Source organism: Lonchura striata, chromosome 4 (assembly GCF_046129695.1).
Source record: "Lonchura striata isolate bLonStr1 chromosome 4, bLonStr1.mat, whole genome shotgun sequence".
Lineage (NCBI taxonomy): Eukaryota > Metazoa > Chordata > Aves > Passeriformes > Estrildidae > Lonchura > Lonchura striata.
The window spans coordinates 31,736,001-31,760,836 of record NC_134606.1 but is presented as its reverse complement, the minus strand read 5'-3'; the positions used below and the strand labels follow the sequence as shown (position 1 = coordinate 31,760,836).

The window sequence follows — 24,836 nt, the reverse complement described above, 5'->3', positions numbered from 1 at the left end:
TATTTTAGCATTTTATTTATATTTCTACCAATTCCATGAATATTTAAAAATGTTAAGGGAATGTTGCATGAATTGCAAGTGTTCTGTTATAGTTCAGCAGGGGCCTGTGGTTTGGACATTTCTGGTACAGTTTATTTTTAGGGATCTGTGGAACATCTGTTATAATTTGAGATTTATAAGCCTTTTCAGAATTGGAACTTCGTTAGGACTGCATATGTTGACTACCTGCAGGTGTAACTTTGGAGTGATAACTATTATTACAGGAGACTGACCTCAGGAAATTAAATGTTTTTCAGATTCTGTCACTCACTTCTTTGTCCCATCACTCTGTAGCAGTAAGCAGACTTAGTTTTCCACACATTTTTCATGATAATGTATGTTTAGAGGTTTCTTTTATCCATCATGTATATTTAGAGGCTTCTTGTCTTGTTATGCAGTTCTTTCTGATTCCTTTCATTGGATCATGTGTTGTTGTCAGCTCTGCATTTTATTGTGCTTGATGTTTAATTTTCTCAACTTTGTGTTAGATTGACATGTCATATTTTGCTGTGAATGGGCTGTTTTTACCTTTGTAGAGACTGATCCTCTCTACATGAACAGTGTTTTATGATTGAAAACATAACTAGGGAGCTAGCTCTTTTTTCTTGATAACCAAGCTCTGTTAAGTCAGTAAGGATGGGTGGTGGGCTCATAGAGATTTTTCTGTCCAAGTCTCTTATAGGGAAATCCTAAGGGTGGCTATATATAACCTTTTTAATAAGGTCAAGAGTGAAGACATCCTACATTCAAGGTGTGCTTTGACATGGAAAATAGTATAGACATGTATCAGAAACATTCTGAAAATAAAATCACATTAAGTTCTCTTGTGTTGCCAAGTCCTCGTTTCTTGCTCTCTGCAACGGAGAGCAGCAGAATTTACAAATTTACCCAAGGGAAGAGCCGATTACATAGAATATTGTATCCTTTTACAAGCTGTTCCTTCAAGTGGCTAAAAAGATATATTATGTAGTCATGAGAGGAACAGATTTGTGTTGTGTCTATGGGAGATTTTTGTGACCTGTCATTCTATGCCATTTTTCCCCTATTAAATATGCACAGTGAAACAGAACAAGTTAATGGTAATAAAATGAATGATGATGGTTCATTTTGCATGTTTTGTGGCACTCTTGAAAACAGAGAACATGCTATAAAATGTGTGTATGGTGAAAAGTCATGTGCAGGGAGGGTATAGCAATATACCTCACAGGAGTTTCTCTCTGGTTGCTAAGCTGAGACTCCACAGCTCAAGCATGATTTTGTGCGGGCTTTTCTGGCTTGCCAGCAATTTAGTTTTCATGCCATATGGCTCTTTTGGCCTTGAAGTATAGACTATTGGTTCTTGTAATCTCTTTTTACAGAGGAGGAGAGTGTGGAAATGTTCAGCAAACTGGGGCTATGCCTATACCTTGGGAATTAATTTAAGACTTTATTTTGATGGCAATATTAAAAATTTCAGCACAGGATAATGCTGTATTTATTGCTGAGCAACAATTTGAATGCTAACTTAGCAATTATTTTTTGGCTGTACTGATGGAGTGAAAGTAATATCTGGGAAATGTTTCATTTTCATATTCCTATCTGTCTGGTATTCTATGAAATCTCGTGAAGAAAGTTGTGCCCTGATTATAAAGTTTTTACACTGCTACAGTTTTACCAGTTTTAGATGTGGTACAGTTAAGATTGAAGATCCCTATCTGATAAACAGTTTACATATTCCAGAAGCTACTACATTAGTAAAAATAAGGAGATGATATGATAAAATAATTACTGAGATAATGATGCCTAAGATAACAGGATTAACATGGTTTAAGTATGTTGACTTCTAAATTGGTAGTTATGGTATCTGTAAATGCTGACTGTGACACATACATATTTGCCTTGTAATCTTAAATGGACTATAAGTATATATTAAAAATATTAACTCTTGTGAATATAAATTTATTTTTGCATCATTAGTTGAAATAATGTTTGGATAAGAACATCTATATGAAGTAATATGTGGATAAGAACACATCTATCCACATCTGTTAAATATAAATTTATGGAGAGTTCAGTGAAGTATTGTTTGAGGCTGTGACTCTTTATTATCAAGGTTCAGTCTGATGTTAATGTATGTTTTACAAAGATAAGAGGAAAGGTAATAGGGCAACAGTGGGAGTAGCAAGTAACTATGAGTAACTGGTTGGTTTGTGTATGCTGAAGTAGATGAAGTTTTTTCCTTTTAAATCAGTGATTGAACTGTCTCCCACAATGCCCATTTATGTTGTGGCATCTGTCATGATCTCTGTTCAAGTTTTGTTGTAATTGAGTTAATGCAATAGGGATAACTAATTTTTTTCTCTGCTTCTGGCCTTAATTCCATGGCAGAATAAGGTTGCATGTGGTGTGCCTCTAGCAGGTGCCTGCTGCTGTGTTTTAAAACTTGTATGTGATGGCAAATGTTGCAAATGAATTTCTTGATAGTGGAAGGTACTCCCATGTTCCACAGGCTTTGCCATTTATAGAGTGTTGTTGCTGAAATAATTTATTTATTAGTTAACATTTATTCTTGTCTTCAGAGCTAATTTAAAATTACTTATATAGTTTAAACCAACAAATGACATTTATTTAATTTTTGTATCTGTAGGAGACTGAACCTAGGACAAAATTTCAGGTTCAATGTCAGGCTTCTTTTTTCTTGGCCCATTCAGACTGTTGTTTTCTTAATCTTAAATAGTTTTCAAAAGTATCAAACAATGAGTGTTGTTCAGAAGTCTACAGGAAATGCACACATCCTTTTTTTTTTTCAGCCTGTAAGCAAAGTCAAAACTGAGGAAAACTTGAAGCGTTCCAGGAAACAGGCCTCCCTCCTTTGTTAAAAACCTCATTCTTAGCATGTATGTTCTCCACCCCTACCCCTTCAAGTCCTTTTGTTAAGTTTTATTTATGTTTCAGTCTGGTTTCTGTCATTATTTACCAATAAAACCTACAGATAGGAACCCAATTGTCTTGACATGAATTTAAAAAAAAAATTGAGGGCTGTGATAGTGCAAGTCAGGGCTTAGAGGAACATGCCAGGTTTTAATCTGCATAAAAGAGCATCTAACCTAGAGCTTTGACTGTGTTAAATCTATTCACAAATGTCTTTGGTTCAGTCAGGGTTATGCCAACTATTTAATGAAACCTAGCACCATTTTTCTTTAGATGAATGACATGAAGAAAAATGTGAAAACATTAAAATCTAAGCTTTCTAGCTGAAACGGTTTCCTACATATGCCCTCCATCTGACTTGAGTGAAGGGTGGGAGGAAAGTCTTTCAGTGAAATATGCTATATTTTTCATTCTCTCAGCTGTTAGAGCTGAGCTTGGACTGAATTTTCTGAAATCCTTCTGTTATCACAGGTGTTGGTTATCTGCATTACCAGGTTGTTATGATTGTTTTTAAGGTGTTTGGTGCCATGTCATCTAACTTGGGGGTGCCTGCTTATTTAATTAATTCATCAGTATTATTGTCACAGAAACAGTAATTTTTGAAAGCAAACCTAAACTAACAAGGTTTAAGTCTTGATTCTGCTAAATGCAAGTTCATAAAATGGAAAGGAGTTTGATCAGCTGTTTTAGACAAGGATCATGAATAGTTCAGGTTGGAAGGAATATTTGAAGGATAACTAGTTCACTTTCTTGCTCAATGAGGAAGATTGAGAGATGGAGACTCCACAGTCTGTCAGCACCCCTATTTTGATACTTGAGTAGCCTCATGATTAAAATAGTTTTGTCTTGTGATGGGAATTTCCTGTGTTGCAATGTTTCCTAATGTCCTCTGTATCTGCAAGAAGAGTCTGGCTCCCTTTTCTCTGTTAGCCTGTCATTCAGTAGTTGGAGAGAGCAGTAAGGTCTCCCTGAAGTTTTTTTATTTCCTTAAGCCTGAAGTAACCCAACCAGAATCATATGTTAATAGTGGAATAATCTACGTACCTTCTTGCAACTATAGATCCCCTCTGAAGGTTGCTCTTTCTTTTTTTTTTTTTTTTTTTTTTTTTTAACTCATGTTTAAACTAGTTTTGAAAGGAGTAATTTGGTGAGCACTGTATTGGAGCACTTTCTGATGCTTTAGGCCATAAAAAAATGCTTCCTGCAATGTATGTGATGCAACTGTTGATGCTTAAGTTAGCTTGAGGTCACTGACCTCCATGCATCTAGGACTCAGTTCAGCAGAAGGATTAGCCCTGTAGGGTACCCAAGCTGGCATGAATGTTAAGGAAGATGGAGTGTGTTGAGTCAGGATTGTGGGCTCATGTTTAGGAGTTCTTTCTTCACAGAAAGAACTGAGTGAGTTTGTTTAATTGGGTTTTCCCTTCCCCTAAGGTACTTGGGGTATTTCATGTCTCTGTGAATCTTTAATTTTTTAAATAATGCAGTTTCCTGCTGCAAAAAAAAGGAGAAAAATCCTGAAGTAATTGTGTGACTGGAATTAACACAGCTTTGTATTGAGGAAGCGTGATAACATTAGTAGCCAGAGATGATGTATTGGAGCCTTACAAATAGTGTTAGGTGACCTTTCAAAGAGAAAAAATACATTTTCCTTCTGTTCAGCTGGGTATGGCTGAATCTTTTATTGGTGTTCAGGTCAAAAAGGAGCTTGGAAATCTATAGTGGTTCACTCAATACTCTGTTCTAACACCTCATTGACTATAGTCTTTATAGTTAGGGAGGACTGCACATGGAGGTACATGTGCTGAAGTCTTGCTGCTCCTGCCATTGGTAGTGTTGTGAAGGAGGGAAGAAAACCTGAAAGACCACAGGCATGGTCTCAGAATAGTGACTGGAAGAACTCTAGAGTGTGTTGCTGCATTCATCCAAAGGATGGAACAAATCAGCTGTGGGTAGGGGGGCACTCAAGGCATGGAAAGTACCTTTCCAAGTCACTTTGCTGTGTGTTAGGTGTGAGTGAGCCTGAAAAGCTTTATTTTGCTGTTAAAAGTAGTGCATAGACTCCTTTATCTAGGTTCTATTAGATGAGCTTTATTACACTCTACATGCATGTACCTGAAGTAGACAAAAACATTAAACCAAAATACAGAGTATTAGCCTGCAAATTGGATGAAATAAGGGTATATTACCTTTAAGAACATTAAACAATGTTTTTACTTTATGTTTATGCTGCTTTCCTGTTCTCTGTATGGTGAATGTTGGAAGGATGAGGATGTTTGTGAAGTGCTTTCCCCTTATGAAGGAGAGTAAGCTCCAAGCTCAGTGGGAACAGTTTCTATTTCTGTTTTGAATTATACTTCTTTCTATATAAATACATCATGAGTCACTGCTGTTTGTCTATACCCTGAAAAATGTTTCTCCATCCACCCACCTGTTTGGACACTGTGGGAGTGAATACTCCAATAAAGACAAATATTTGTATAGGACAGCAGTTTAGAATACAGAGGGCCAGAAGTATCTCTGAAGAAAGAAGCCCAAAATAATGTGAACCAAAATTACTGTAGGAGATCCAAAGGCTTCTCTTTTGTTTTAAAAGTAGTTTACAAGACTAAATGAAGTCCATTGTTAGAATAGGCTATAAAAATGTTCTATTTGCTGTGAAAATAAAACTGAATAAAACAGTTCCCGTTGTTTTGTTACATGCATGTCGTATTCTCAGTGCACTGTCTTGCAAATGAATACGGCTCATTTCTACAAAAAAAAACTTTACTTAGGATAATTTTGCAAGTTTTACAATGTATGATATACAAGTATTAATGTGTGCTTAATGAACAATGTACAGTAACCTCATAGACAATTTACATTCCTCTGTTTTACTATATGAGGTGACAATATTTGTATAAAGAACAAATGATACAGTACTATTACCTTGAATTCCAGTTTTATTTCTTCTGTAACTTTTGATTTATTTCTTCCTCTTATGAAGTATGTTCTGTTTTAATTTCAGAGTAATTGGTTTGGAAGCTCTCATGATTCAATCCAATCAAGGAGAGTGGTTATTTCTCACAATATGGATAAAGCACTGAAAGAAGGTGAGTCTTATGTGCATTAGAGTCTGAATATCTCTTGTCCTTTTAGCAAGCTGTAACTGCACAATATTCCAAGAGTTTAGAATGAGACCCTGGTTTCTTCCATGATATAAAGTATAACGGCAAGGTCTTAGTCTTCTTAAAAAATCCACTGTAGTAAGTAATGTGATGTTGCTTTTGCTATTCAGCTGATATCTTGTCATTGTAGTGGCTGTTTTTTTTACAGAAATACATCAATTGATACTTATACACAAAGCTTAAGGGGTAACACTTAAAATATTCTTGTCTGGGTTTTCCTGAATTGAGAAATCCTGTAGACTCCTGCATACAGTCTTCCCATTTATTGTAATTCTTCTCATTAAAAATGAATCTAAAATCAACATGTGTATTTCTGCCTGATAGAGTATATTAGCCTCTTGTAAATATTTTATCTAATTTTGAATACTTTTTCCTTTAAGATTTCTTTGCAGCACTTTTTCCTATATTTTTCATAAATTGACATTATCTTTAAAAATTATTATTGCTTAAAATTGGTTTGTTGTCTTATGACAACTTATGTTTTTAAAGTTATGTTTATGAATAGCTATTAGCAGGGTATGTAGCAAAATTATAAAATTGGAACACTACCTACCTCTGTCATTGAGTTGGATGCATGAGGCCATCCCTACTCAGTAAGGCTGAAAGAAAGTTACTAATACCTAAATGATTCATTTCTCAGAGTTAAGTACCTTATGCTGTGACAGCTCATGCCTTTCTGCTACTATTTTTTTTTTCAGAGTAGCTTTTACCCCCCATCCTTACACTGAATTTTGGAGAGCAAACATGTCAGATTTTGTTTTATTTCTTCCAGGCCTAAGTGATGAAGCCAACTTCTCTGTTTCGCAGTTTGACAAAGATGAGTCTATACTTTTTGCTCTACCATACAAAGTGTTTTTGGTTTGAAAGGTGTCTGAGTCATCTTCAGTTTGAGATACTGAATGCAATTATTTTGAAATACTGAATGCAATCCCAAAAGCAATAGTTTATTTTTTATTAGCACAAAATGTCTCTCTGAAAATAGACAGGACTTCTTGCCTGTGACAGTTCTGAAATTTTTAGTTGTCTTGATGTGAATGGTGGGGTTTTTTTGTTGCCTTTTTTCCCCCCACAAGTCTGTGGTTAAATAAAACTTTATTGCTAGTAATATAAAAAATACCATCTGTGTTTTTGTTTCCAGTATTGCAGTGATTAGAATGAAAGTATTTTTAAATCCCAGGAATTTTTGACAACTTTTTGCAGTCCTAAATGTAATGTGTTACTCAATAAAATGCTCTAGAAAGCTGTATTCATTTAGCCAGGAGACATTCAGTTGTAATGAGGTTTTCATCTTGGGGACCAGTTTGCATTCCTAGTGCTTCTTGAGGTTTTGGGATGTGGAGTTTTGTGTGTGTGTATTTTTTTTTTCTTAATGGATTTTACTTCTCTTTACATTACTTGGAGATGCATGGATGATGTCATCTGATTTCAGAAATGCTGTTGCTGGGTGTGAAGAGACAGCCCTTTGGTTAATTCTGGTTTCTTCAGCTGTGTTTCATCACTGTGTAATTAAGTTGGCCAGGGGTTTACTGTTGGTTGCTAACTACCTTGCCCCCCTCCAGAACTGCCTGTTGTCTGTTAGTCATGACATGCTTTTGCTGGTGTTAGAGCCAGGCTGTGTGGTATTTTCTGTCTGAGTTTAGTGTGGTGCACCTGAGGTTCTGTGTCACTTCAAGCTACCACTTGCTTTACTGCTTTTTTTCCTGATGGTCCCATCATAGTCTGTTAATGTAGTTGGAAAGATCCTTGGTCATATTCTTGGTTTAACTGAAGGAGTCATCTATGTTTCTGTTTCAACCATCAGTCTTAGTTCAATAACTATTATATGTTTAGATAGTTTTCCTGTGATGGTCACTGGCTGATAATAGTTGCCTGTGTCTTATATAGCTTCTTGTTTTGCTGCAGCCCATGTAATAAAATTGTTTGGAATTATCCTTTTACAGTGTGCCTCACTCTAAACACCACCAAGAAGGAACTCTGTACATGTTGGCTTACAGCTCTGCCCTGAATGTCTTTGTTATTTTCCATTAAGAGCAGAGTAGTGTAACAGGTTGGTGCTTCAGAGTGCTGCTTCATTATGGGATACTTGCCTTAGCAGTAGATACAAGGTAAGGGAAAGCTGTGGGTGCCACAGTGTGTTGTAGTTTAGGAAATCTAAGTGTTCAAAATCAGAGCATGTGTCAGGTAATGAAGAGATTTTTCATGTTGAATATGGCAGAAAGAAAAGGCCTTTAGTTGTCAACCGCAAGTCTCCTTTTCAGCTGGTAGCAGTTGAGTAACTAACATTGAAATATGTCTTCAGTAGTTTTCATGCTTTCTCTTGAGCGATTTATTTGATTTTTGTTTGACCCTCGTTTACCTTACCAAAAGAGAAGATAAGCCACTTATACAAATAGCCTTTAGTGCTACCTGTTGCTTGTCTGGGTTCCATCCTCACAGTGGTGTGGTAAGATGGCTCCTGAGAGAGTCTGTGCCCAGTCACACTCATGCTGCTGTGCACAGTGTGTACTGCTTGGGCTGGGCTGCAGCTGCCAGGAGATTCATCTGCTGCGGGGGTCGCTGGCCTCCCAGGAACTGAATTTCATTTTCCTTTTTTACTGCTCCAAATCCTGCAGTCTTTTTGTTGTTTTTCACAGTCAGTCTTTGTCTCTACAGTTTTAGTAGTGCCAAGAAGAATGGTCTTCAAGTCACTTAGCTGCTTCACTGGGTCATTTTTGAGTAAGTAAAACAGGCCATAGCTCAAATCTCAGCAGAGCTCTACTGGTGAAATTGTTCTGCTGAGAAAATTCACCTGTTTCTCAGAGCTTAAAATATTTCCTGCCAGAGAGCCATCTCTTCTTTTGGAGTGACTTATCTTCCTTCAACTCTACCTTAGGTGATCTTTTTCAAAATATTTTGGGTATTTAATTAGATTCTTTCTATAAATTAGATCATGCCTGTCTGTGTTGAACCTTAGGATCCAACTCTGTTAGAGATGTAAGGTTGTACTTGCCTTTACAGAAAGATTGGGGGAAAAGTCTGTCTCATTTCCCAACTTAAAATGTGCATACTGATATTTAGAAAAATAATTGGTAGTGGCTCTTGCTGCTCTCTATTTGGAAAGCTGGTGGGTTTTTCTATTTATTAATTTTTAAAAAATATTTTTTCAAAAAACAGCTTTCAAACCAAATTTTTTTGGTCCACAATATCAGCAAACAAATTTGAATGTATGTTTTCTCTGCTATTGGGATTCAAACACTTGAAGCTAAGAACTCTTGGCAAAGGGTGCATGGAGAAAACTATTTGGACATAAATTTGTCTTATTTTTTTATTTTACTGCTATGATTTTTTTCTGCATAAAAAAACAATAAAGACACAAATGCCAGGAAAATTTTAATAAAAATGAAGATTTGGGAATTGGGAGACTGTCAGGGATTCCTTTTGCACAGGGCTGATCCATCCATACACAATGATAGCATCTTGCCTTTTAAACCTGGCAGTTTCATAGAATTTGAATATGGAAGTAAACCGAGAAATGCTAGTGGTTTTCCAAACACAAACTTTAGAAGAGCACTGAAATCTTTAAACCACTGTCACTAATTCACGGTCATTGAAATATTGGCATTTAGGCATCATTTTGTCAACCTTTTACACCATGGTCTAAGTAAAGATTTATATTGGAGAATCTTTGAGTAAAGATTTGACCATGAGAAAGTTCAGTAAAGCAAATATTAAGTATAAACCATCATCCTCTTGTATAGCTAAAACATAATGAAATTTAAAATACAAAAAGTGAAAAGTGGCCTTAATCTCTTTAAATTTAAATGTTAATGTCTTGGCAATTATAAAATTGAATATTCAGAGTATTTATTAGTATTTTTGTTAGTAATTGTAACCATCTTTAATGTAGGGGTTTTAAATTTTGTTTCAGGTTTTTGTTGTCATTGTTTTTTGTTGTTTGGGTCTTTTTGGTCTGAATTGGCTTTTGGCAGGGGGAAAGGTAGTTGCTGTAAGAAGTAAATAAGCATTTAGCATTTACTTCTCTAGAACAGTGGTTTGACAGGTACTTGGCTGTAGTATAGTCTGTCTTTTTTTCTATTAATTTTTTACTGAAAATATTTTCCTGAAAGTATAGCTTATTATAACCCCATCATGCATGTTAGATCTAGTGTTGTAATATCAGAGAATTCTGGTAGTGATTCTTGGGTTTTTGATGGTGGTTTCCTCCTGCAGGATCCTAACACAATTCACATTACCCTTGTATTTCTCTTTTATGGGTTGGAATGCTTATTGCTGTAGAATAACTCAAGGCAGTATTGTAGCTATGCCTTTTCTTCTTTTTTTTTCATGCAGTCACAGGAGATTTTTTGATTTGACTATAAATTAATGTAGTGGTTGTGGACTCTCCAGGGTTTTCAGGAAAGGACAGTTAGTTGTTGAAACTTGGAAGTTTGTGTCTGCATTTTCATAGGATATTTGTTTTGTTTTTTAATATTGCTTTGAGAAACAAAGTAGGCATTTAATCCTTGTTATTCAGATTTTTGTTATTTTTAAAAAAGTTGGATAATGAATCTTAGCAATATAAAAACTGTCTAGTCTGCAGCTCTGCAAATTGCAGATTTGAAGCCAGTCTGACCTGCAGACCCTGGTGGTGCCACTGAACCTCTCAATGAATGAATGTGGAAAAGGGATAGCAGTTACTGTAGGACATGTGTAGGAATGAAGGAACGGTCTAGAGGGGTGTCCTCACTAAATCTCCACACAAGCTTCTGGCTCTACTCCCAATACTCTTCTAGTTTACAGTATTTAAAAAGAGTAGTTGAACAGGCTCAACTTCAATTTCACATGGGAATGGCATTTAATCACATTGTAATAATTTGGGGCTTGGATCTTCTGAACTACTTTAGAAAACCCAATAGAAGTGTCTACAGTTTTGCACCAGATTCATTGTGGTCATTGCATTTGATTTGATCAGAAGAAATTTGTTTTATGTTTGTAGTGGATGAGTTAGTGGTTTCTGTCCTGAATGTGTTCTGCTTATTTTTTTATTCCTTCCTTGTCTTCTGACTGTTGTTTTCAATGTTTTAGAGAACATGTAGTATAAAAATAATGAGAATAGATTCATGAGCAGATTTCTTCTCTGAAGAGAGAAAACTGCTCTCTATAAATTTGTTACATTTGTTTTCTCTCCTTCTTTAGAGTGCTGAAAAAGCACCAGCTGCATCAATAGGCATGAAGCTAAAGCAGCAGCTGCACCCCATGGCCAGGATGACACAAGGCAGTGTACTACCCAGTCTTAAACTGGTTGCTGTTTGTGTCTGTGGCTGGTGTCCTTTTTAAATTTTATTTGTTTAAAAGCTGTCTCACTGCTCACTTGGACATTCATGCTGGGCTCTAAAGAACCCTGAATTTTATAGAGAACAGCACTGTTCTCTGTAATAGTTGTGATGCAGAAGGGCAACAAGGTTCAGAAGTGACAAGGAAACTAAAGAAGACATGTCAAGCAAGAGTTGTAGAACATAGGTGCAGGAAAATAGGGTTTAAATCCTTTTAAGGTGTTGAAAGTATGTAACTAGAAGAGTTAAACACAAATTAAATATTTCATAATTGTATGGTTGATTTTTTGGTCATGATTGAAGATCTTTTGTCTCTAGCTAGATACTGCCGATAGATTTTGTGGTTTTTTTTGCATTGAGTGTGACAGAATTAATGAGTGGCTAAAAGGAATCAAAAAGAATGTATTATGCAGTGCTCTGGAAACTGGGATCATTTTGGTGTGGAGTTGCTTAAAAATTAATAAATTACTTTATTAATTTTATTAAATTATAATAATTATGTGAGATAATGTAAATTAGATAATATAAATTATTATGTTATAATTTATTAAAAATTAATAAATTAATGGTCATTAGGAATATATTTTCTCTGAAAGACAATATGTCCTTAAGGGATGCAAGTTCTGCTCTTGTGCTCTTGCTTTGTGGAGCTCTGTTGAATAGACTTCTGTCGAAGCCACTGCTCCATACCATGGCTTGTCCTCTTGAGCAAAAGATGCTGAAGAAATAGCTACTTTGCACCCTTGCAGAGAATAGAGAGGGTGTCTGTAAGAAAATCTGGGAAGTCACTGCCTGCCAGTGATGCTGATTAAAAAATATCACAATGCACTTGAGAAATTATTAGTCTCTTATGGATTAGATGAAAAGGAAGAATCTGTGCTGTGGTCAGCTTTCCACATTTTTTCAGACCTTGCAACAGAAGAGAGTAACTAAGCTATAACAAAAAAGGTGGCTGCAGAAAGAAGTAGGGACAGCTGTGAAAAAATAAATTCTTAAAATGTGTTTTGTTGGAAGACTTGAGATAAGTAATAAATCTTCAGATTTTAAAATGCTATTCCCCAATTCTGTGGTGTCTTGACAGATTATTCGTCTGCTTATCAGAAGACAACTATTTTTATAACTGTTTTTATCACTTGTTACTATTTGTGGGTAAGAGTTTTCAGTGAAATATTTCACCTATTTTAGAAGAGTTCTTTTGGAAGTTCCTATCCTGCTATATGGCTCTGCATACTTTTTTCTCTCCTGGATTAGGAAAAAAAAATCAAACCTGTTATGTATTTGTTTACAGAACTGTGGATTTTTTTCTGAATTATTAATTAAAAAGTCTTGAAATGACTTAGCAAAAGGCTTTTAACTATTTCAGCCTACTCATTGAAGTGATTACATTTCTTTATCAACTTGAGAAATCTAGTTTGTGAAGCATTTTAATAGATACTTTAATCAGTTTTAGCCATTTCTCTGGAAATGTTTTTATCAAGGTTATGTTAGTTGAGGTTTGCTAATTTTGCCTGAAAAGGCAGGTGAAAATATTTAAACTGGTGTCCAATTAATATGCTACTAGTTCACTGTTGCCAGTGCTGGGGAGATTTTCATAACTTACATAATTTAGCAAACAACTTCTATCAAACTGGAAGGTAAGAAATTATGGAGTCTCATGATTACTTTGCACCGTAGACTTACACTGATAAATAAGATGGACTTCGGATATGAAAGTTTGAAACCAGCTTGTTTAGTAAAGATGTTGCTCAAATTGCCATGACTTTATTACCCCTCCTTTTTGTTATCTGGTAGATGCAAATTGACTCTTACAACCCCAGCTTTTCCCCCATCTTGTTGCAACTGCTAAATAGTTCATGTGTTCTCCCTGCTCTCTCTTAGACCTCCAGGGACATTTGCTGGATGAAACAAAAAGCAAAGTCAGAATGGTAGAAGACAGTGTTGCCAGGGGATTTGCAATTACAATAATACTGGTTTTTGCCTGTCGGTATGGTTCTGGAATGCATCATCATTTTTGAAGTTCATGTGGTCTCACTAATCCACTTGTTCTCTCTTAGCTCTTCTGATCCTGTAATATACTTTCTGTGGTGCTGTTCTGTGTTGTATATATCTTTGGAAATCCAAAAATATTACCACCTCCCCTTTTTAGCCATGACTTTGGAATGGAGACTATTCAGTTCCTATGCAGAGAAAGCAGGCTTCAGTCTGCAGCATTTTAGACAGAGTCGGATTATATGATAGTTCATATAACCAAAGCCACTGCTGAGAGACAGGTATTAGTCTGAGGTTTGTGTGTAGCTGGTAACCTGATTGTCTGAGCAAATCCACTTAAAGGTTTTGCTTTGCAAAGTGACCTGCAGTAACCTGTTAGGTGCAGATTGCTGTAACCTTGCCAACCTGACTTTCTTTGGTAAGAAGTAGATGTGAAGCCTATTACCCATCCAGTTTTTGAGAAGGGTGGAGGGTTACATTTTTCCTATCTTGGTGTGCCTTGTCCTTTTGCAGGTTTTGCTATTTATTGTTTTGTTTCTCCTTTTCAGTGTTTGACTACAGCTATAGAGATTACATCCTGTCCTGGTATGGGCAACTCAGCAGAGATGAGGGGCAGCTGTACCAGCTGCTCTCTGAAGACTTTTGGGAGATTGCCAAGCAGCTGCGACAGAGGCTGAGTCACATTGATGTAGTTAAAGTTGTCTGCAATGATGTAGTGAAAGCTTTACTCTCACACTTCTGTGACCTTAAAGGAGCCAATGCCAGGTAAAAACAAAACTGCAGTTTATTGGAATTTTCTGCTTCTCTCTTACAGATGTGCTGAATCAAAGTGATGAATACTGTGTGTAATGCTTTTGTAGGAAACTGATAAAATAGTTCAAGCTTATTACTAGTTTTAGAGATCAAGCTGGCTTCAGGATGTAAGGAAACATTTAGACTCCTTTTTCTAAGAGTTTGGATTCACTACTCTTTTCAGTGTAATCCATGAATTCTTTGATCACAGTAGGAGGTGGTCTGCGTGAGCAGTTCGTACACTGTGAACATGCAATGGAAAGAAGGGCTACTGTCAGTGCAGTCAACAGACAGAAGATAGTTATTTGCACCTTTCCCAGAATAGCACCAGGAGTAATTCCATTCAGTTTTCCATTTCTTCTAACCCTGGGAGGCAAAGACTTGTGATTTCTGTAGGTGGTCTGTCCTGAAGTAACAAGATTTTTCTAGTAGAAAAATTGTTGACTGTATTTTCTTTCTCTGCTTAAGTTATCTTGCTAATTTCACAAATTTCCTCTTTGGCAAGGATCTTTTTGTCCACTTGAAAAAGCCCCAAACACTAGAGTTACAACCAAATTGTAATTGCAAATAGGAAGTCATAGCCTATACAGCTCCCACATCTGAATACACAATTCACCCAATTGTGCATGGAATTTGGTCTTGTATCTGCATTTTGGTTATTCTAATTGGAATATGCTTTGGTCATTCAGATTTAGACTGTACATTTTATTGTGTGAAGTTGTTTACCTACAGTTAGATGCGTGTATTTTTGACACTCCATCAGACAAAAAAGAACAGTTGTGTTCTGTAAGTGATCAATCTATTACCATTGACACTTCTTTCTCTTCTGTTTTAGAAGACATGGCTAATGTATTTGTGGTAGATCCTAGCTAATTCTTATGTAAGCTAATTCATAAAGTAAGGACAGTAAAGGGTGGTTATGTTCAAGAAAATAAGAAATTGAGGTGTATGTACTTTTCAGAAGATCTTGCAGTGGGTTCTAGGTACTACTTTCTTTTAGCTCTGCAATGAAGTAGAAATCTCTTAGATAAAACTCCTAAGGGTGCTCTGATTTTTAAGTATCATGCTTGCAGTTGTCCTTGATTAGAATAAAGTGTTTGCTTTTGGGAAGAATTTGGTTTGAACAGCTAAAGAATGAGGAAGATTATTTGCTTTGTTGTTTGTTTCTGTTTTTTTTTAAATCAGAATGTTTTTCTATTTGAAGCTGGAGATGTAGGACCTAGAATTGCAGAATGATTAAGTATTATTAATGCTGATTGTTGGTGAGGTTTCTTATCTGCTGAGAATTACGACCACTTCATCTGGTCTCTGTTGGATTGTTATTTCCACTGTGTAGAACTAAAATAAATTCTTTTGGTTGTTTTCTGGTTAACTTTTTCACTTGGAAGTAATAACTGAAACTTAAATCTGGATAACAGAGGCAGTATTAATATGGGAATGAAAAAAGTCTTATCAAGAGTTAGTGAAATAGCAGGTTAGGAAAAAACCAAACAAACCAACCAAACAGCTCTAACTGAACAATTTGTAGAGGCTGGAACTGGACTCAGTGACTGTTTTTTGCAGACTGCAAGGCTATGAATTCACAAGGAGAAAGTTCTGATTTTCATGTGCTTGACAGATCAGCAACATGATGCTGAATGATGCATGTAAAGCTCTAGACCATCCTCATGCTGCTCATCCAAATTTGTTTGAAAAGTCCAGGGAGCTGTATGGAAATTGCACAGGGCTGACCATTTCTTAGCAGATGGAGAGACAGTTTAGATGCTATGTACAGACTATTGCAAAGTCAGAAGAAAGGTGACATTGTGCTCATACACTACTGATGGAATTTGTGCTGCTGAGTGATGTGAGCATGCATGCAATAAACCTGAAAGCACAGCAAATATTCCAATAGTGTTTTCTATTTAAGAGAATTTGTAGTTTTAGCAAGAATTTGACTTTTGTACGAATTGCCTACTGCTATGGCATTTACTGTGCTAGAACATGCTGACATTTTAAGCTATAGACTGAGAACTAAGAAGTATGCTTCTTCTAGCTTGGAAGCCTTTAATTATCTTCTATATTGTTGTCCTGGTTTTCAACTGAGATAGAATTAATTTTCTTCCTAGTAGCTGATATGGTGCTGTATTATGGATTTAGGTTGAGAATAATGTTGATAGCACTGGTCTTCTAGTTGTTCTTAAGCAGTGTTATGCTATGTCAAGGACTTTAGCTTCTCATACTGCCTGCCAGTGAGGAAGCTGAGGGGGTGGGCAACACAAGAAGCTGGGCAGTGACATAGCCAGGACAGCAGACCCCAGCTAGCCAAAGGGATATTCTATACCAAATGGTGTCATGTTCAATATATAAATTAGGTGAAAAGATGCTGGGAGATGCTGCTTGGGAGCTGGCTGGGCCATCAGTAAGCAGGTGTTGAGCATCACTTGTTTTATATATTCTAATTCTATTATTAATCATTATTATTATTTATTTTCCTGCCTTTTCTGTTCTATTGAACTTTCTTTGTGTCAAGTCATAGAATGGTTTGAATTGGAAGAGACCTTAAAAGTTATCTAGTTCCAAACCCCTGCTGTGGGAAGGGACACTTTTCATTAGACCAGATTGTTCAATGCCCCATCCAACTTGGCCTTGAACAGTTCCAGGGATGGGGCATCCATGACTTTTCTGGGAAATCTGTTTCAGGGCCTCATCAGAAGAATTTCTTCCTAATATTTAATCTAAACCTTCTCAGTCTGAAGCCATTGCCCCTTGTCCTGTCACTATAGGCTCTTGTAAATGGTCTCTCTTCACCTTTCTTTTTGGCTCCCTTCAAGTACCTGAAGGCTGCAATTATGTCACCCCACAGTCAGGAATTTTACCTTTTTTTCTTATTCTCTTCTTTATCCCACTGTGGGAGGGTGAGGGAGTGAGTGAAAATCTATGTGGTGTTCAACTGTCTACTGGGTTGAATCACTGTTGAATTACCACAGTTCAAACAAAAAATTTCATCTTCCTAAGGTAGGGAATCCTGATCTGCTTGCTTTTTGTTAGTGTTTTAAAGAGAGTAGTAAATGTAAATTTGCACTCATATTTCCTTCTGTATCTCATAATGAATCCAGTTAGTTTTGGATGATAAATATAGTGGAACAGAGTCTGTAATTAGTGGGAGGTATCTTTCCTGTTGGGATACCTCTTGAAATGCTCCATTATTTCTGCCACTGAGTTTATACTGCAGCATGATGGCAAAGGGCATTTTGTCTATTGTGTGGCAGCTTATGAAGTTTTAAATGCCTCTAATATTGTCTCTGGAGGGAGTGCCACGTGAGCCAAGTTGTCTTGATTTCCCTATAAAACAGATAATCCACTAGCACAGCAGAAAGGAGTAATCAATGCCTAGGAGGACAGATGTCTTGTTTTTTCAGAGTGAGGTTCATGTGTTTTGTGACTAGGTGCATGCTGGACACACAAATTTCTTTACTTTTCTGCTTTCACTGATGAACTTCAATCTGTGATTAACCACGATGTCCGAGGGCTGAAAATAGGCTGAGGTTCTTCAGAATGAGGAAAGGTGCTACAGTCCTTTCTTTTGCTCCTGCTTTCTCTCTGGCTTATGTTAATCATGTCAAAAATCCACCCAGTAATAAACAGCTCAAGGTAAATAGCCAGCAGAGGCCAGAAATGAAGAAAAGTGCTGGGAGACCTTGTCTACCTTCAAAGTATGGGTCAAGGCCAGGTTGGATGGGACTTTGAGCAACCTGATCTAGTGGAAGGTGTCCCTGCCAATGGCGTGGGGTTGGAACTAGATGATCTTTAAGCATCTTCCAACCCAAACTGTTCTATGATTCTTTGGTAACAGGAGAGGCCACTTTCATAGTGGCTTCTTGGGGACAGGGCACTGGGAGAAAGGAACCTTGTAGAGTTAGGTCTGTTTCCTGTTTCTTTATTCTATCCGCTGGCTTTCTTTAACAGCACCTGTCTTTCCTGTGCATACCACACACATCTACGAAGTGAAACAAGGGCATAGACATTTCTAGCCATGGGCAGAACTGTCTGGAGTGACACAGAGCAATGCAAGCTTTAGGCAAGACAGCTCCCAATTTTTTTCATCTTATATGTGTCACTGGGGTGTACTTGGAGGTTCAGTTGGGATTTCAAAGGAAACCATCACTTTTCAGGGAGAAAATTTGTGGCATTTTGAATAATTTAAATGTGAAACCATTTAATATCTAGTATTGGTTTGGTATATAGAAATGAAATATGATTGTTTCCTGTGTCTAGCATTAGCTAGTTTATGAATTTGAGATATGGAGAAAAAGTCAGACCATTTTTAGAAGGCACTGCTCTTTTCCCATGTGCAGGATCAGAAGCACATTTATAACCGGATTAGCCAAGTGCATCCTGCAAGGGTAAAGAGGTTAGTATTCAGCCATTTGTGTTCATAGCAGCTTTTATTCCTTCATTCCTTCATATCTTATTAAAAAGTCTTTGCTTGGTTACTTTAACTAGAATATAAGCAAGTTGAATACTGGCAATACCATTTTATGAAATCAAGTATGGATTGTGAGCTGAGTAAGGTGGAGTATAATGATTGAAATGGTCATGTTGGTATGTGAGTGCAGTGTTGTCTGTGGTGGCAGTGTGCTTCTAAGGGGATGCAATTATCTGATGCCAGGAATCTAGTCTCCCTCTGGTAGCATGACATGTTTGTTTTAAGCTAGAAACAGCTATTCTTCTGGATAAAATGCTCAGTCAGTACCAAAAGGACTTAAGCAAGATGCAGCCAAATAAGAAGTGCCTTTCTGTGAAGCTGTCCACATGAAAGGAAGAGGGAAATCCCTTGCCCTTTCTTTGGGCTAAGAACAACTGCTCTAAATATTTACAGAACTATAAACATTTGATAAATAAAACCCTATTTTTTTCTGGGTGCAGCATAGGCAAAATAAGATTTGCCTGTGTTAGATAAGTAGGTATTATGCAATGGCCAGCAGTGGCCCCACGCAAACCACTCACTCACTGCCCCACCAGCATGCTCAGGGAGATTTGTAAAAGTAAGTGCAGGAACTTGTGGGTTAAAAGTGAGAAAACTTGTGGTTTGAGATAGACAGTTTAATGGGTAAAGCAAAAGCTGCACAAAGAGCAAAACAAGTAATTCATTCACCACCTTCCGTAGGCAGGCAAGTGTTCAGCCATCTCCAGGAGAACAGGGCCCTATCACATGCAATAGTGACTTGGGAAGACAAACACCATGACTCCAAACATCCCCCCCTTCCTCTTTCTTCTCCCAGCTTTACATACTGAGCATGATGCCACATGGCTTGGCATATCCCTTTGGTCAGCTGGAGTTGCCTGTCCTGTCTGTTTCTTTCCAACTCCTTGTGCACCTCCAGCAGTGGGGTGATTCAAGAAGCAGAAAAGGGCCTTGATGCTGTCCAAGTGTTGCTCAGCAATAACAAAACCATTTTTATATTATCAGCCTGTGTTCAGCACAAATCAAAAATATTGTCCAATACCAGACATTGGGAAGAAAATAGCTCCAGAAAAAATTAACAGAGTAGGCATGTGGGATTGGAAGGTACTTAATCCTTCTGTCTTGAACCCTCTGACAAACAGTGATTTTGGAGCAAACCCCAGCAAGAAGAGGTCAAATGACACTGGTTTTGTTTTTATTAGTAGTAGTATTTTATTTTTTTCCCTATATCTTTTGGTTTTGAGTGTTCTCTGTCTTTAACCTACAGCTGGGGCACCTTTGACTCCAGAGACAGAGGAAGAATTGGTTTCTGCAAACATGAATATGTGGTATCGCAGGCTGCTTCTGACCAGTTGTCTACCACACAGCATCTGTTGGTATATCCTGAAGTGTTTTTATGTGTTTTTGTGCCCAGACTTGTAGCATAAGTTATGGCTTAACAAAATGAATGCTTGGGGTCTGCAGGCTGCTACCAGTGCTGATTCTGAACCTATAGTTTAGACCTCAAGTCTCTTGGAAAGTGTTGTGGGGAAACAGTGTGATAAGATGTTTGGGATTAAAGTTTGTGTGATACATGTTTTGGTAATATTCTTTTTGTTTTCTGTGTGTTATAGACAGGGCAAGGAGAGAAAATAACTCTTAATGTTCTTGGCCCAGGTGAATAACTTGGCATGTATAGGGGATATAAGTTCATTTTTTTTTTTTGTGATTACAGTGTGTATTGTGGTAAGATAGTTAAAAAAAGAAAGCGATGTCACCACAAACTGATCAAGAGCAGACTGATACAAAGGGAGTTTTAACATTTGAGATTTAACTTGGTTAATTCTATAGATCCAACTTATCTGCATAGCAACTGAACACCTCCTAAAGGTCTTGCTTTTCTTTTATAATTCTATTTGTCAGAAACCAGAAATACTAAGAGCTGGTTACCACAGTCAGCCTCTGGAAAGGTGTGTTAGTATGGGATTAGTATGAAGCTGTAGAGGTTTGTTGCAATGGGAACTGCTATGTATGAAAGTGCTAAGAGCAAATTAGTCACAAAAAATGAAGGCATGTTATTAAATTCAACCCATAGCTAGCACCAGGACTAAAGCTCATCATTTGTTTTCATGCTGCAGTGTGGGAAGTTGGGTATCCTGTTAATGATTGAGTATAACCTTGACACCATAATAAGCATTAAGACATCCTAGTGCTGATGTGGTTATACCACAGTTTGTAAGCCATTCATAAGTTCTTTATCTCTGTTACTAATATGACATTTCAAATGCTATTTCCTGAAAGAGGTAACTGTGGCATGTATAAATGACAGGTTTTATGCACCATAAACATTAGTTGAAATTATTTATAAAACTTATTCATTTATCTTGATAAAATAGTGGCTCTGGAAATTTTGGGTTTGGCTTTATCCACTATTTCTATTTTTGTTGTGCTTTCTGAGGTTTATGTGATATTTTTTTCATTGGTTTGTTTTTGGTTTTTTTTTTGAGTGGATACATTTTCCCAGTATATTTGTTATACTGGCTTGTAAAGGTCTCAATTTTTGTTTCTTTTATGTCTTAGAAAACTCATATAGAGCAAATAGTTTTTACTTTGCTGCATTGTCAAGAAGCTTACAGCTCTGAGGGTAATATAGGTGAAGAGATGCAGCCTGCTTGTGGCTGGGGTAGTTCTCAGAGTTGGGTAATGAAAATTTGAAAATGCATGGTGGATGTTGAATATACTGATGACACTTATTTAGAGTTGCACGTGCATTTCAGCTCACAATTGTACTGATTGAGACTTAAATAGAGCTCTGCAAGGCTGTCTCTTGAAAGAGTAAATAAAGAACTATCAAGGCTGAAGGAAACACTTTGTTATCCATCTATCCCTTAAGTAATTTCCTGTAGAGGAATTGTTAATTTTTTACAGACCCATGGTTTTGTTGTTTGGTAGGGGTTTTTTTGTTTGTTTGATGGGTTTGTGTTTTTTTTTTGTTTTGTTTTTTTTTTTTTTGGCTGTTTTTTTTGTGGGGCATGTTTGGTTTTTTTAGGGGGGAGGGTGTGTGTTTGTGTAAATTTGCTTCCTGCCTTAATTTCAAAGCAAACTGACTTATGTTTGTCAAAGGTGCTTTGTGTCAGGTGCATACATCCAACCATAAAAACCAAATTTTAATACTCCTGAGTCTTTATTATACAGATGGTTACCAGATGGTCCTTGTCAAAAATACGGATATCTAGAGTAGATTCTCAGGAAAAAATTATTTCCATGAGCTTGCTGTATGGGGAAACCTAGAATTCCAGGTGATAGTCTGGTCTTATGAAATGGCCACAGGTCTCCAGCATTCCTGAGAAATGAGGTATTGTTGTTAAAAAAGTGTTGATATTGGCTCAGAGTTGCTTACTTATAGTATGGGAAGGAATTGATGGCACTTCTATAACCCTGGTAATGTTTTAACTGCTTCTCTTCAGGAATACTGCAGCAAATCTGGTCTTCTGCTTTCCTTTATAAAGTGCTGGATGAACAGGAGGTTTGTAAGGGCTAAAGACTTTACACTGATGATGCTCAGTGGGATACACAGGCAGTAAATGCACAAAGCGACCTCCGAGCAAGGATACTTACACTAGGTGTCAGTTTGTTCCCAAAGAAAAGTACAGCTTGGAACAGACTGGTACAAAGGAATTCACTTTGGCAGGTTCTTTCTATTGATCTGTATTTGTACTCTACTTGATCTTCCAGTGCTTTGAGGTGCAACTGAAGGAGATCCCTTTGCTTTCTGGCACTATTTAAAAGTATTGGAGAGTGTTAAAAATTCAGAGAAGGCTTTTCCTAAAATTACAGAAAAGGAATTTGGGCAAGGTTAAGGCTGGTGTTGTAGCTCATGGGGGAGAGAAGATGGATATGATCTCTGTCTATTGTTTTAAATCACTGCAGTCACCTGCACCTTGACAGATGTCTATTGTCACTATTACTTCATTCTTAATTGTTCAAAAAGACACAAATTAATTAAGTTGCCACTTGCCATTATTTGAATATTGTCTAAAGGAGATTAATTGAGCCTGGTTTACAGAGCTTGTATCATGCCTGTTTTGGAACTATTTTCTAGAATGCCACATTTATATTAGTTGACTGCACACAGTTGTGCTCAGAATTTATGGCTAATTGGGCTTTTAAAGCTCTGTCTAAAAATATCTGCACACAGTTTTAGTTCAGTTTTCTGGAATTACTAAGGGACTGTTTGTTTGGAAAATCCAACCACACAGTGCTAGTAACACATATTCAGAATTAGATAGGAAAAGAAATAATGTTTATGTTACTATTTGGGTTATTTAATACTGCTTAGTATCTTTATTGACACTGGAGCAATGTAGCAGCACTCTGCTTTGTGTACATGTATGTGGATTGCACTTAAAATTTCTGCTTTTCCTGTTGGTCTCTGCAAAATGAACAGTGCCACATTCTCACAAAATTGAAGATCTAGATTTTATATTAAGCCTTAAGAATATGCCTGATCAGGACATTTTAGCTCATGCTTCAAGGTAGTAAACTGACATGGATGAGCAGTGGTGTTAATACTTCTCTGATTGCTCATGGCTCTCTTTTTTGATGTGTATCAGTGAAGGGGAAGCCTGGGCTAAAAGGGCAGCTGTTTACTGGCCAGCCCTTTAGTTGACACACAGTATTTCCCTGCAAGCACATCAGTGAGACAAATAGAACTGTAATGCTTCCTGTATGCATGCAAAGGAGGATATAAACCAGTATGTTTTGTCTTATCTGATTTAGCACTGTCATATTGATTTATTCTGTAGTTGTTCAGCTTCTCCCCCAAGCTTCCTCTGCTGCTCTCAGTCTTCCTTTTATTTCTCTTGCCCAGCAGTAATGAATACTTTAGGATTTGTTGAACAGAACTGTTTGGCACTGACAGGCAAGACTTGTTTAGAGTTGAATTTTCTGAAGACTTTGTTTCTCTAGTATTTTTGTAAATACCTTCCCTTTTGCTTTTTAGATCATGTGTAGATATAGTATGGCTAGGAAAACCTGTTCTAGAGAGTCATATCATTTTAGGTAATGGAGACAACTCCAGGAAAAAAATGAAGATTTTCTTGAACAGTCTGTAAACTGGAGAGTAGGCATCTTTGCTCCTCCCTTGCATTTCTGTAGGCAGGAACATATTAGACAAATTAGAAGGGTAAGAACCAAGTATTTGCCTATGTGCTTGTTTATTCTGTTCCATTTTCCATTTGTGTTCTCCTGACTGTGTGTCAGAAAAATCCTGGCATAGGTCCAGCTCAGCAAAGCTGTATGTGTTGGCTCTTGACTGGGAATAAATTTTTGCAGTAGGGGACAGAGTTCTCTTGCATGGGTGATACTATAGGTACAGTTAATGCTCCAGTGTGTTTGCAGTCCCAAACAGATTGGCATTCCTCAGGAGACTTGTAGATAGATACTGAAGACAAAGAAGGCTAATCTCAGTTCAGTGAAATTTTCTGTGCATTTTGGGTCTGTTTTATGCTGTGAAAGTATATCTTGATCTAATCACTATGCAGGATATCCCAAAAATTAGGTGTCCAAAATAGATGGGTTTGTTTACAGGCCAAAAAGCAGTCACCATTTGCATTCAGTTCAACTCTGTATCATGGCTGGAATAATTTCTAGTGATAATTCCTGTACTTGGCACTGGTGAGGCTGTATCTTGAATCCTGAGTTTAGTTTTAGGCACTTCACTGCAAGAAAGGCATAGAAATGCTGGAGCATGTCCAGAGGAGGGCAATAACGCTGGAGAAGGGTCTAGACGACCAGCCTTATGAGGAGAGGCTGAGGGAGCTGGGGGTGTTTAGTCTGGAGAAGAGTAGGCTCAGGGGAAACTTTATTACTCTACTGAGAGAACTGCCTGAAAGTAGGTTGTAGCCAAGTGGGGGTCTATGTCCTTTCCCAGGTAACAACCAACAGGATAAGAGGAAATGGCCTCAAACTGTGCCAGGGGAGGCTTACATTATTAGGAAAGAACTCTTTACTGAAAAGATGCTCACATATTGGAACAGGCTGTCCAGGGAAGTGTTAAAAATCCATGTAGATGTGACACTTAAGGACATGGTTTAATGGTGGACTTGATGATCTGAAAGGGCTTTTTCAACCTTAATTATTCTGTGTTCACTGTGAGTCATCCTGTTTGCCAGCATTTTTGTGTACGCTTCTGGCTGTGTT

The 24,836-nt window shown here is 37.2% G+C and overlaps 1 protein-coding gene across 1 annotated transcript in view; it reads left to right on the top strand.

The window, feature by feature from the left end:
- SNX25 (sorting nexin 25) overlaps positions 1-24,836 on the top strand; it is an 80,762-nt gene that overhangs the window by 5,671 nt on the left and 50,255 nt on the right. The window contains exons 2-3 of the mRNA XM_021541976.3: positions 5,957-6,041; positions 13,966-14,182. Of these exons, the coding sequence (XP_021397651.1) occupies positions 5,957-6,041; positions 13,966-14,182 (302 nt within the window). The remainder of the gene's footprint in view (positions 1-5,956; positions 6,042-13,965; positions 14,183-24,836) is intronic.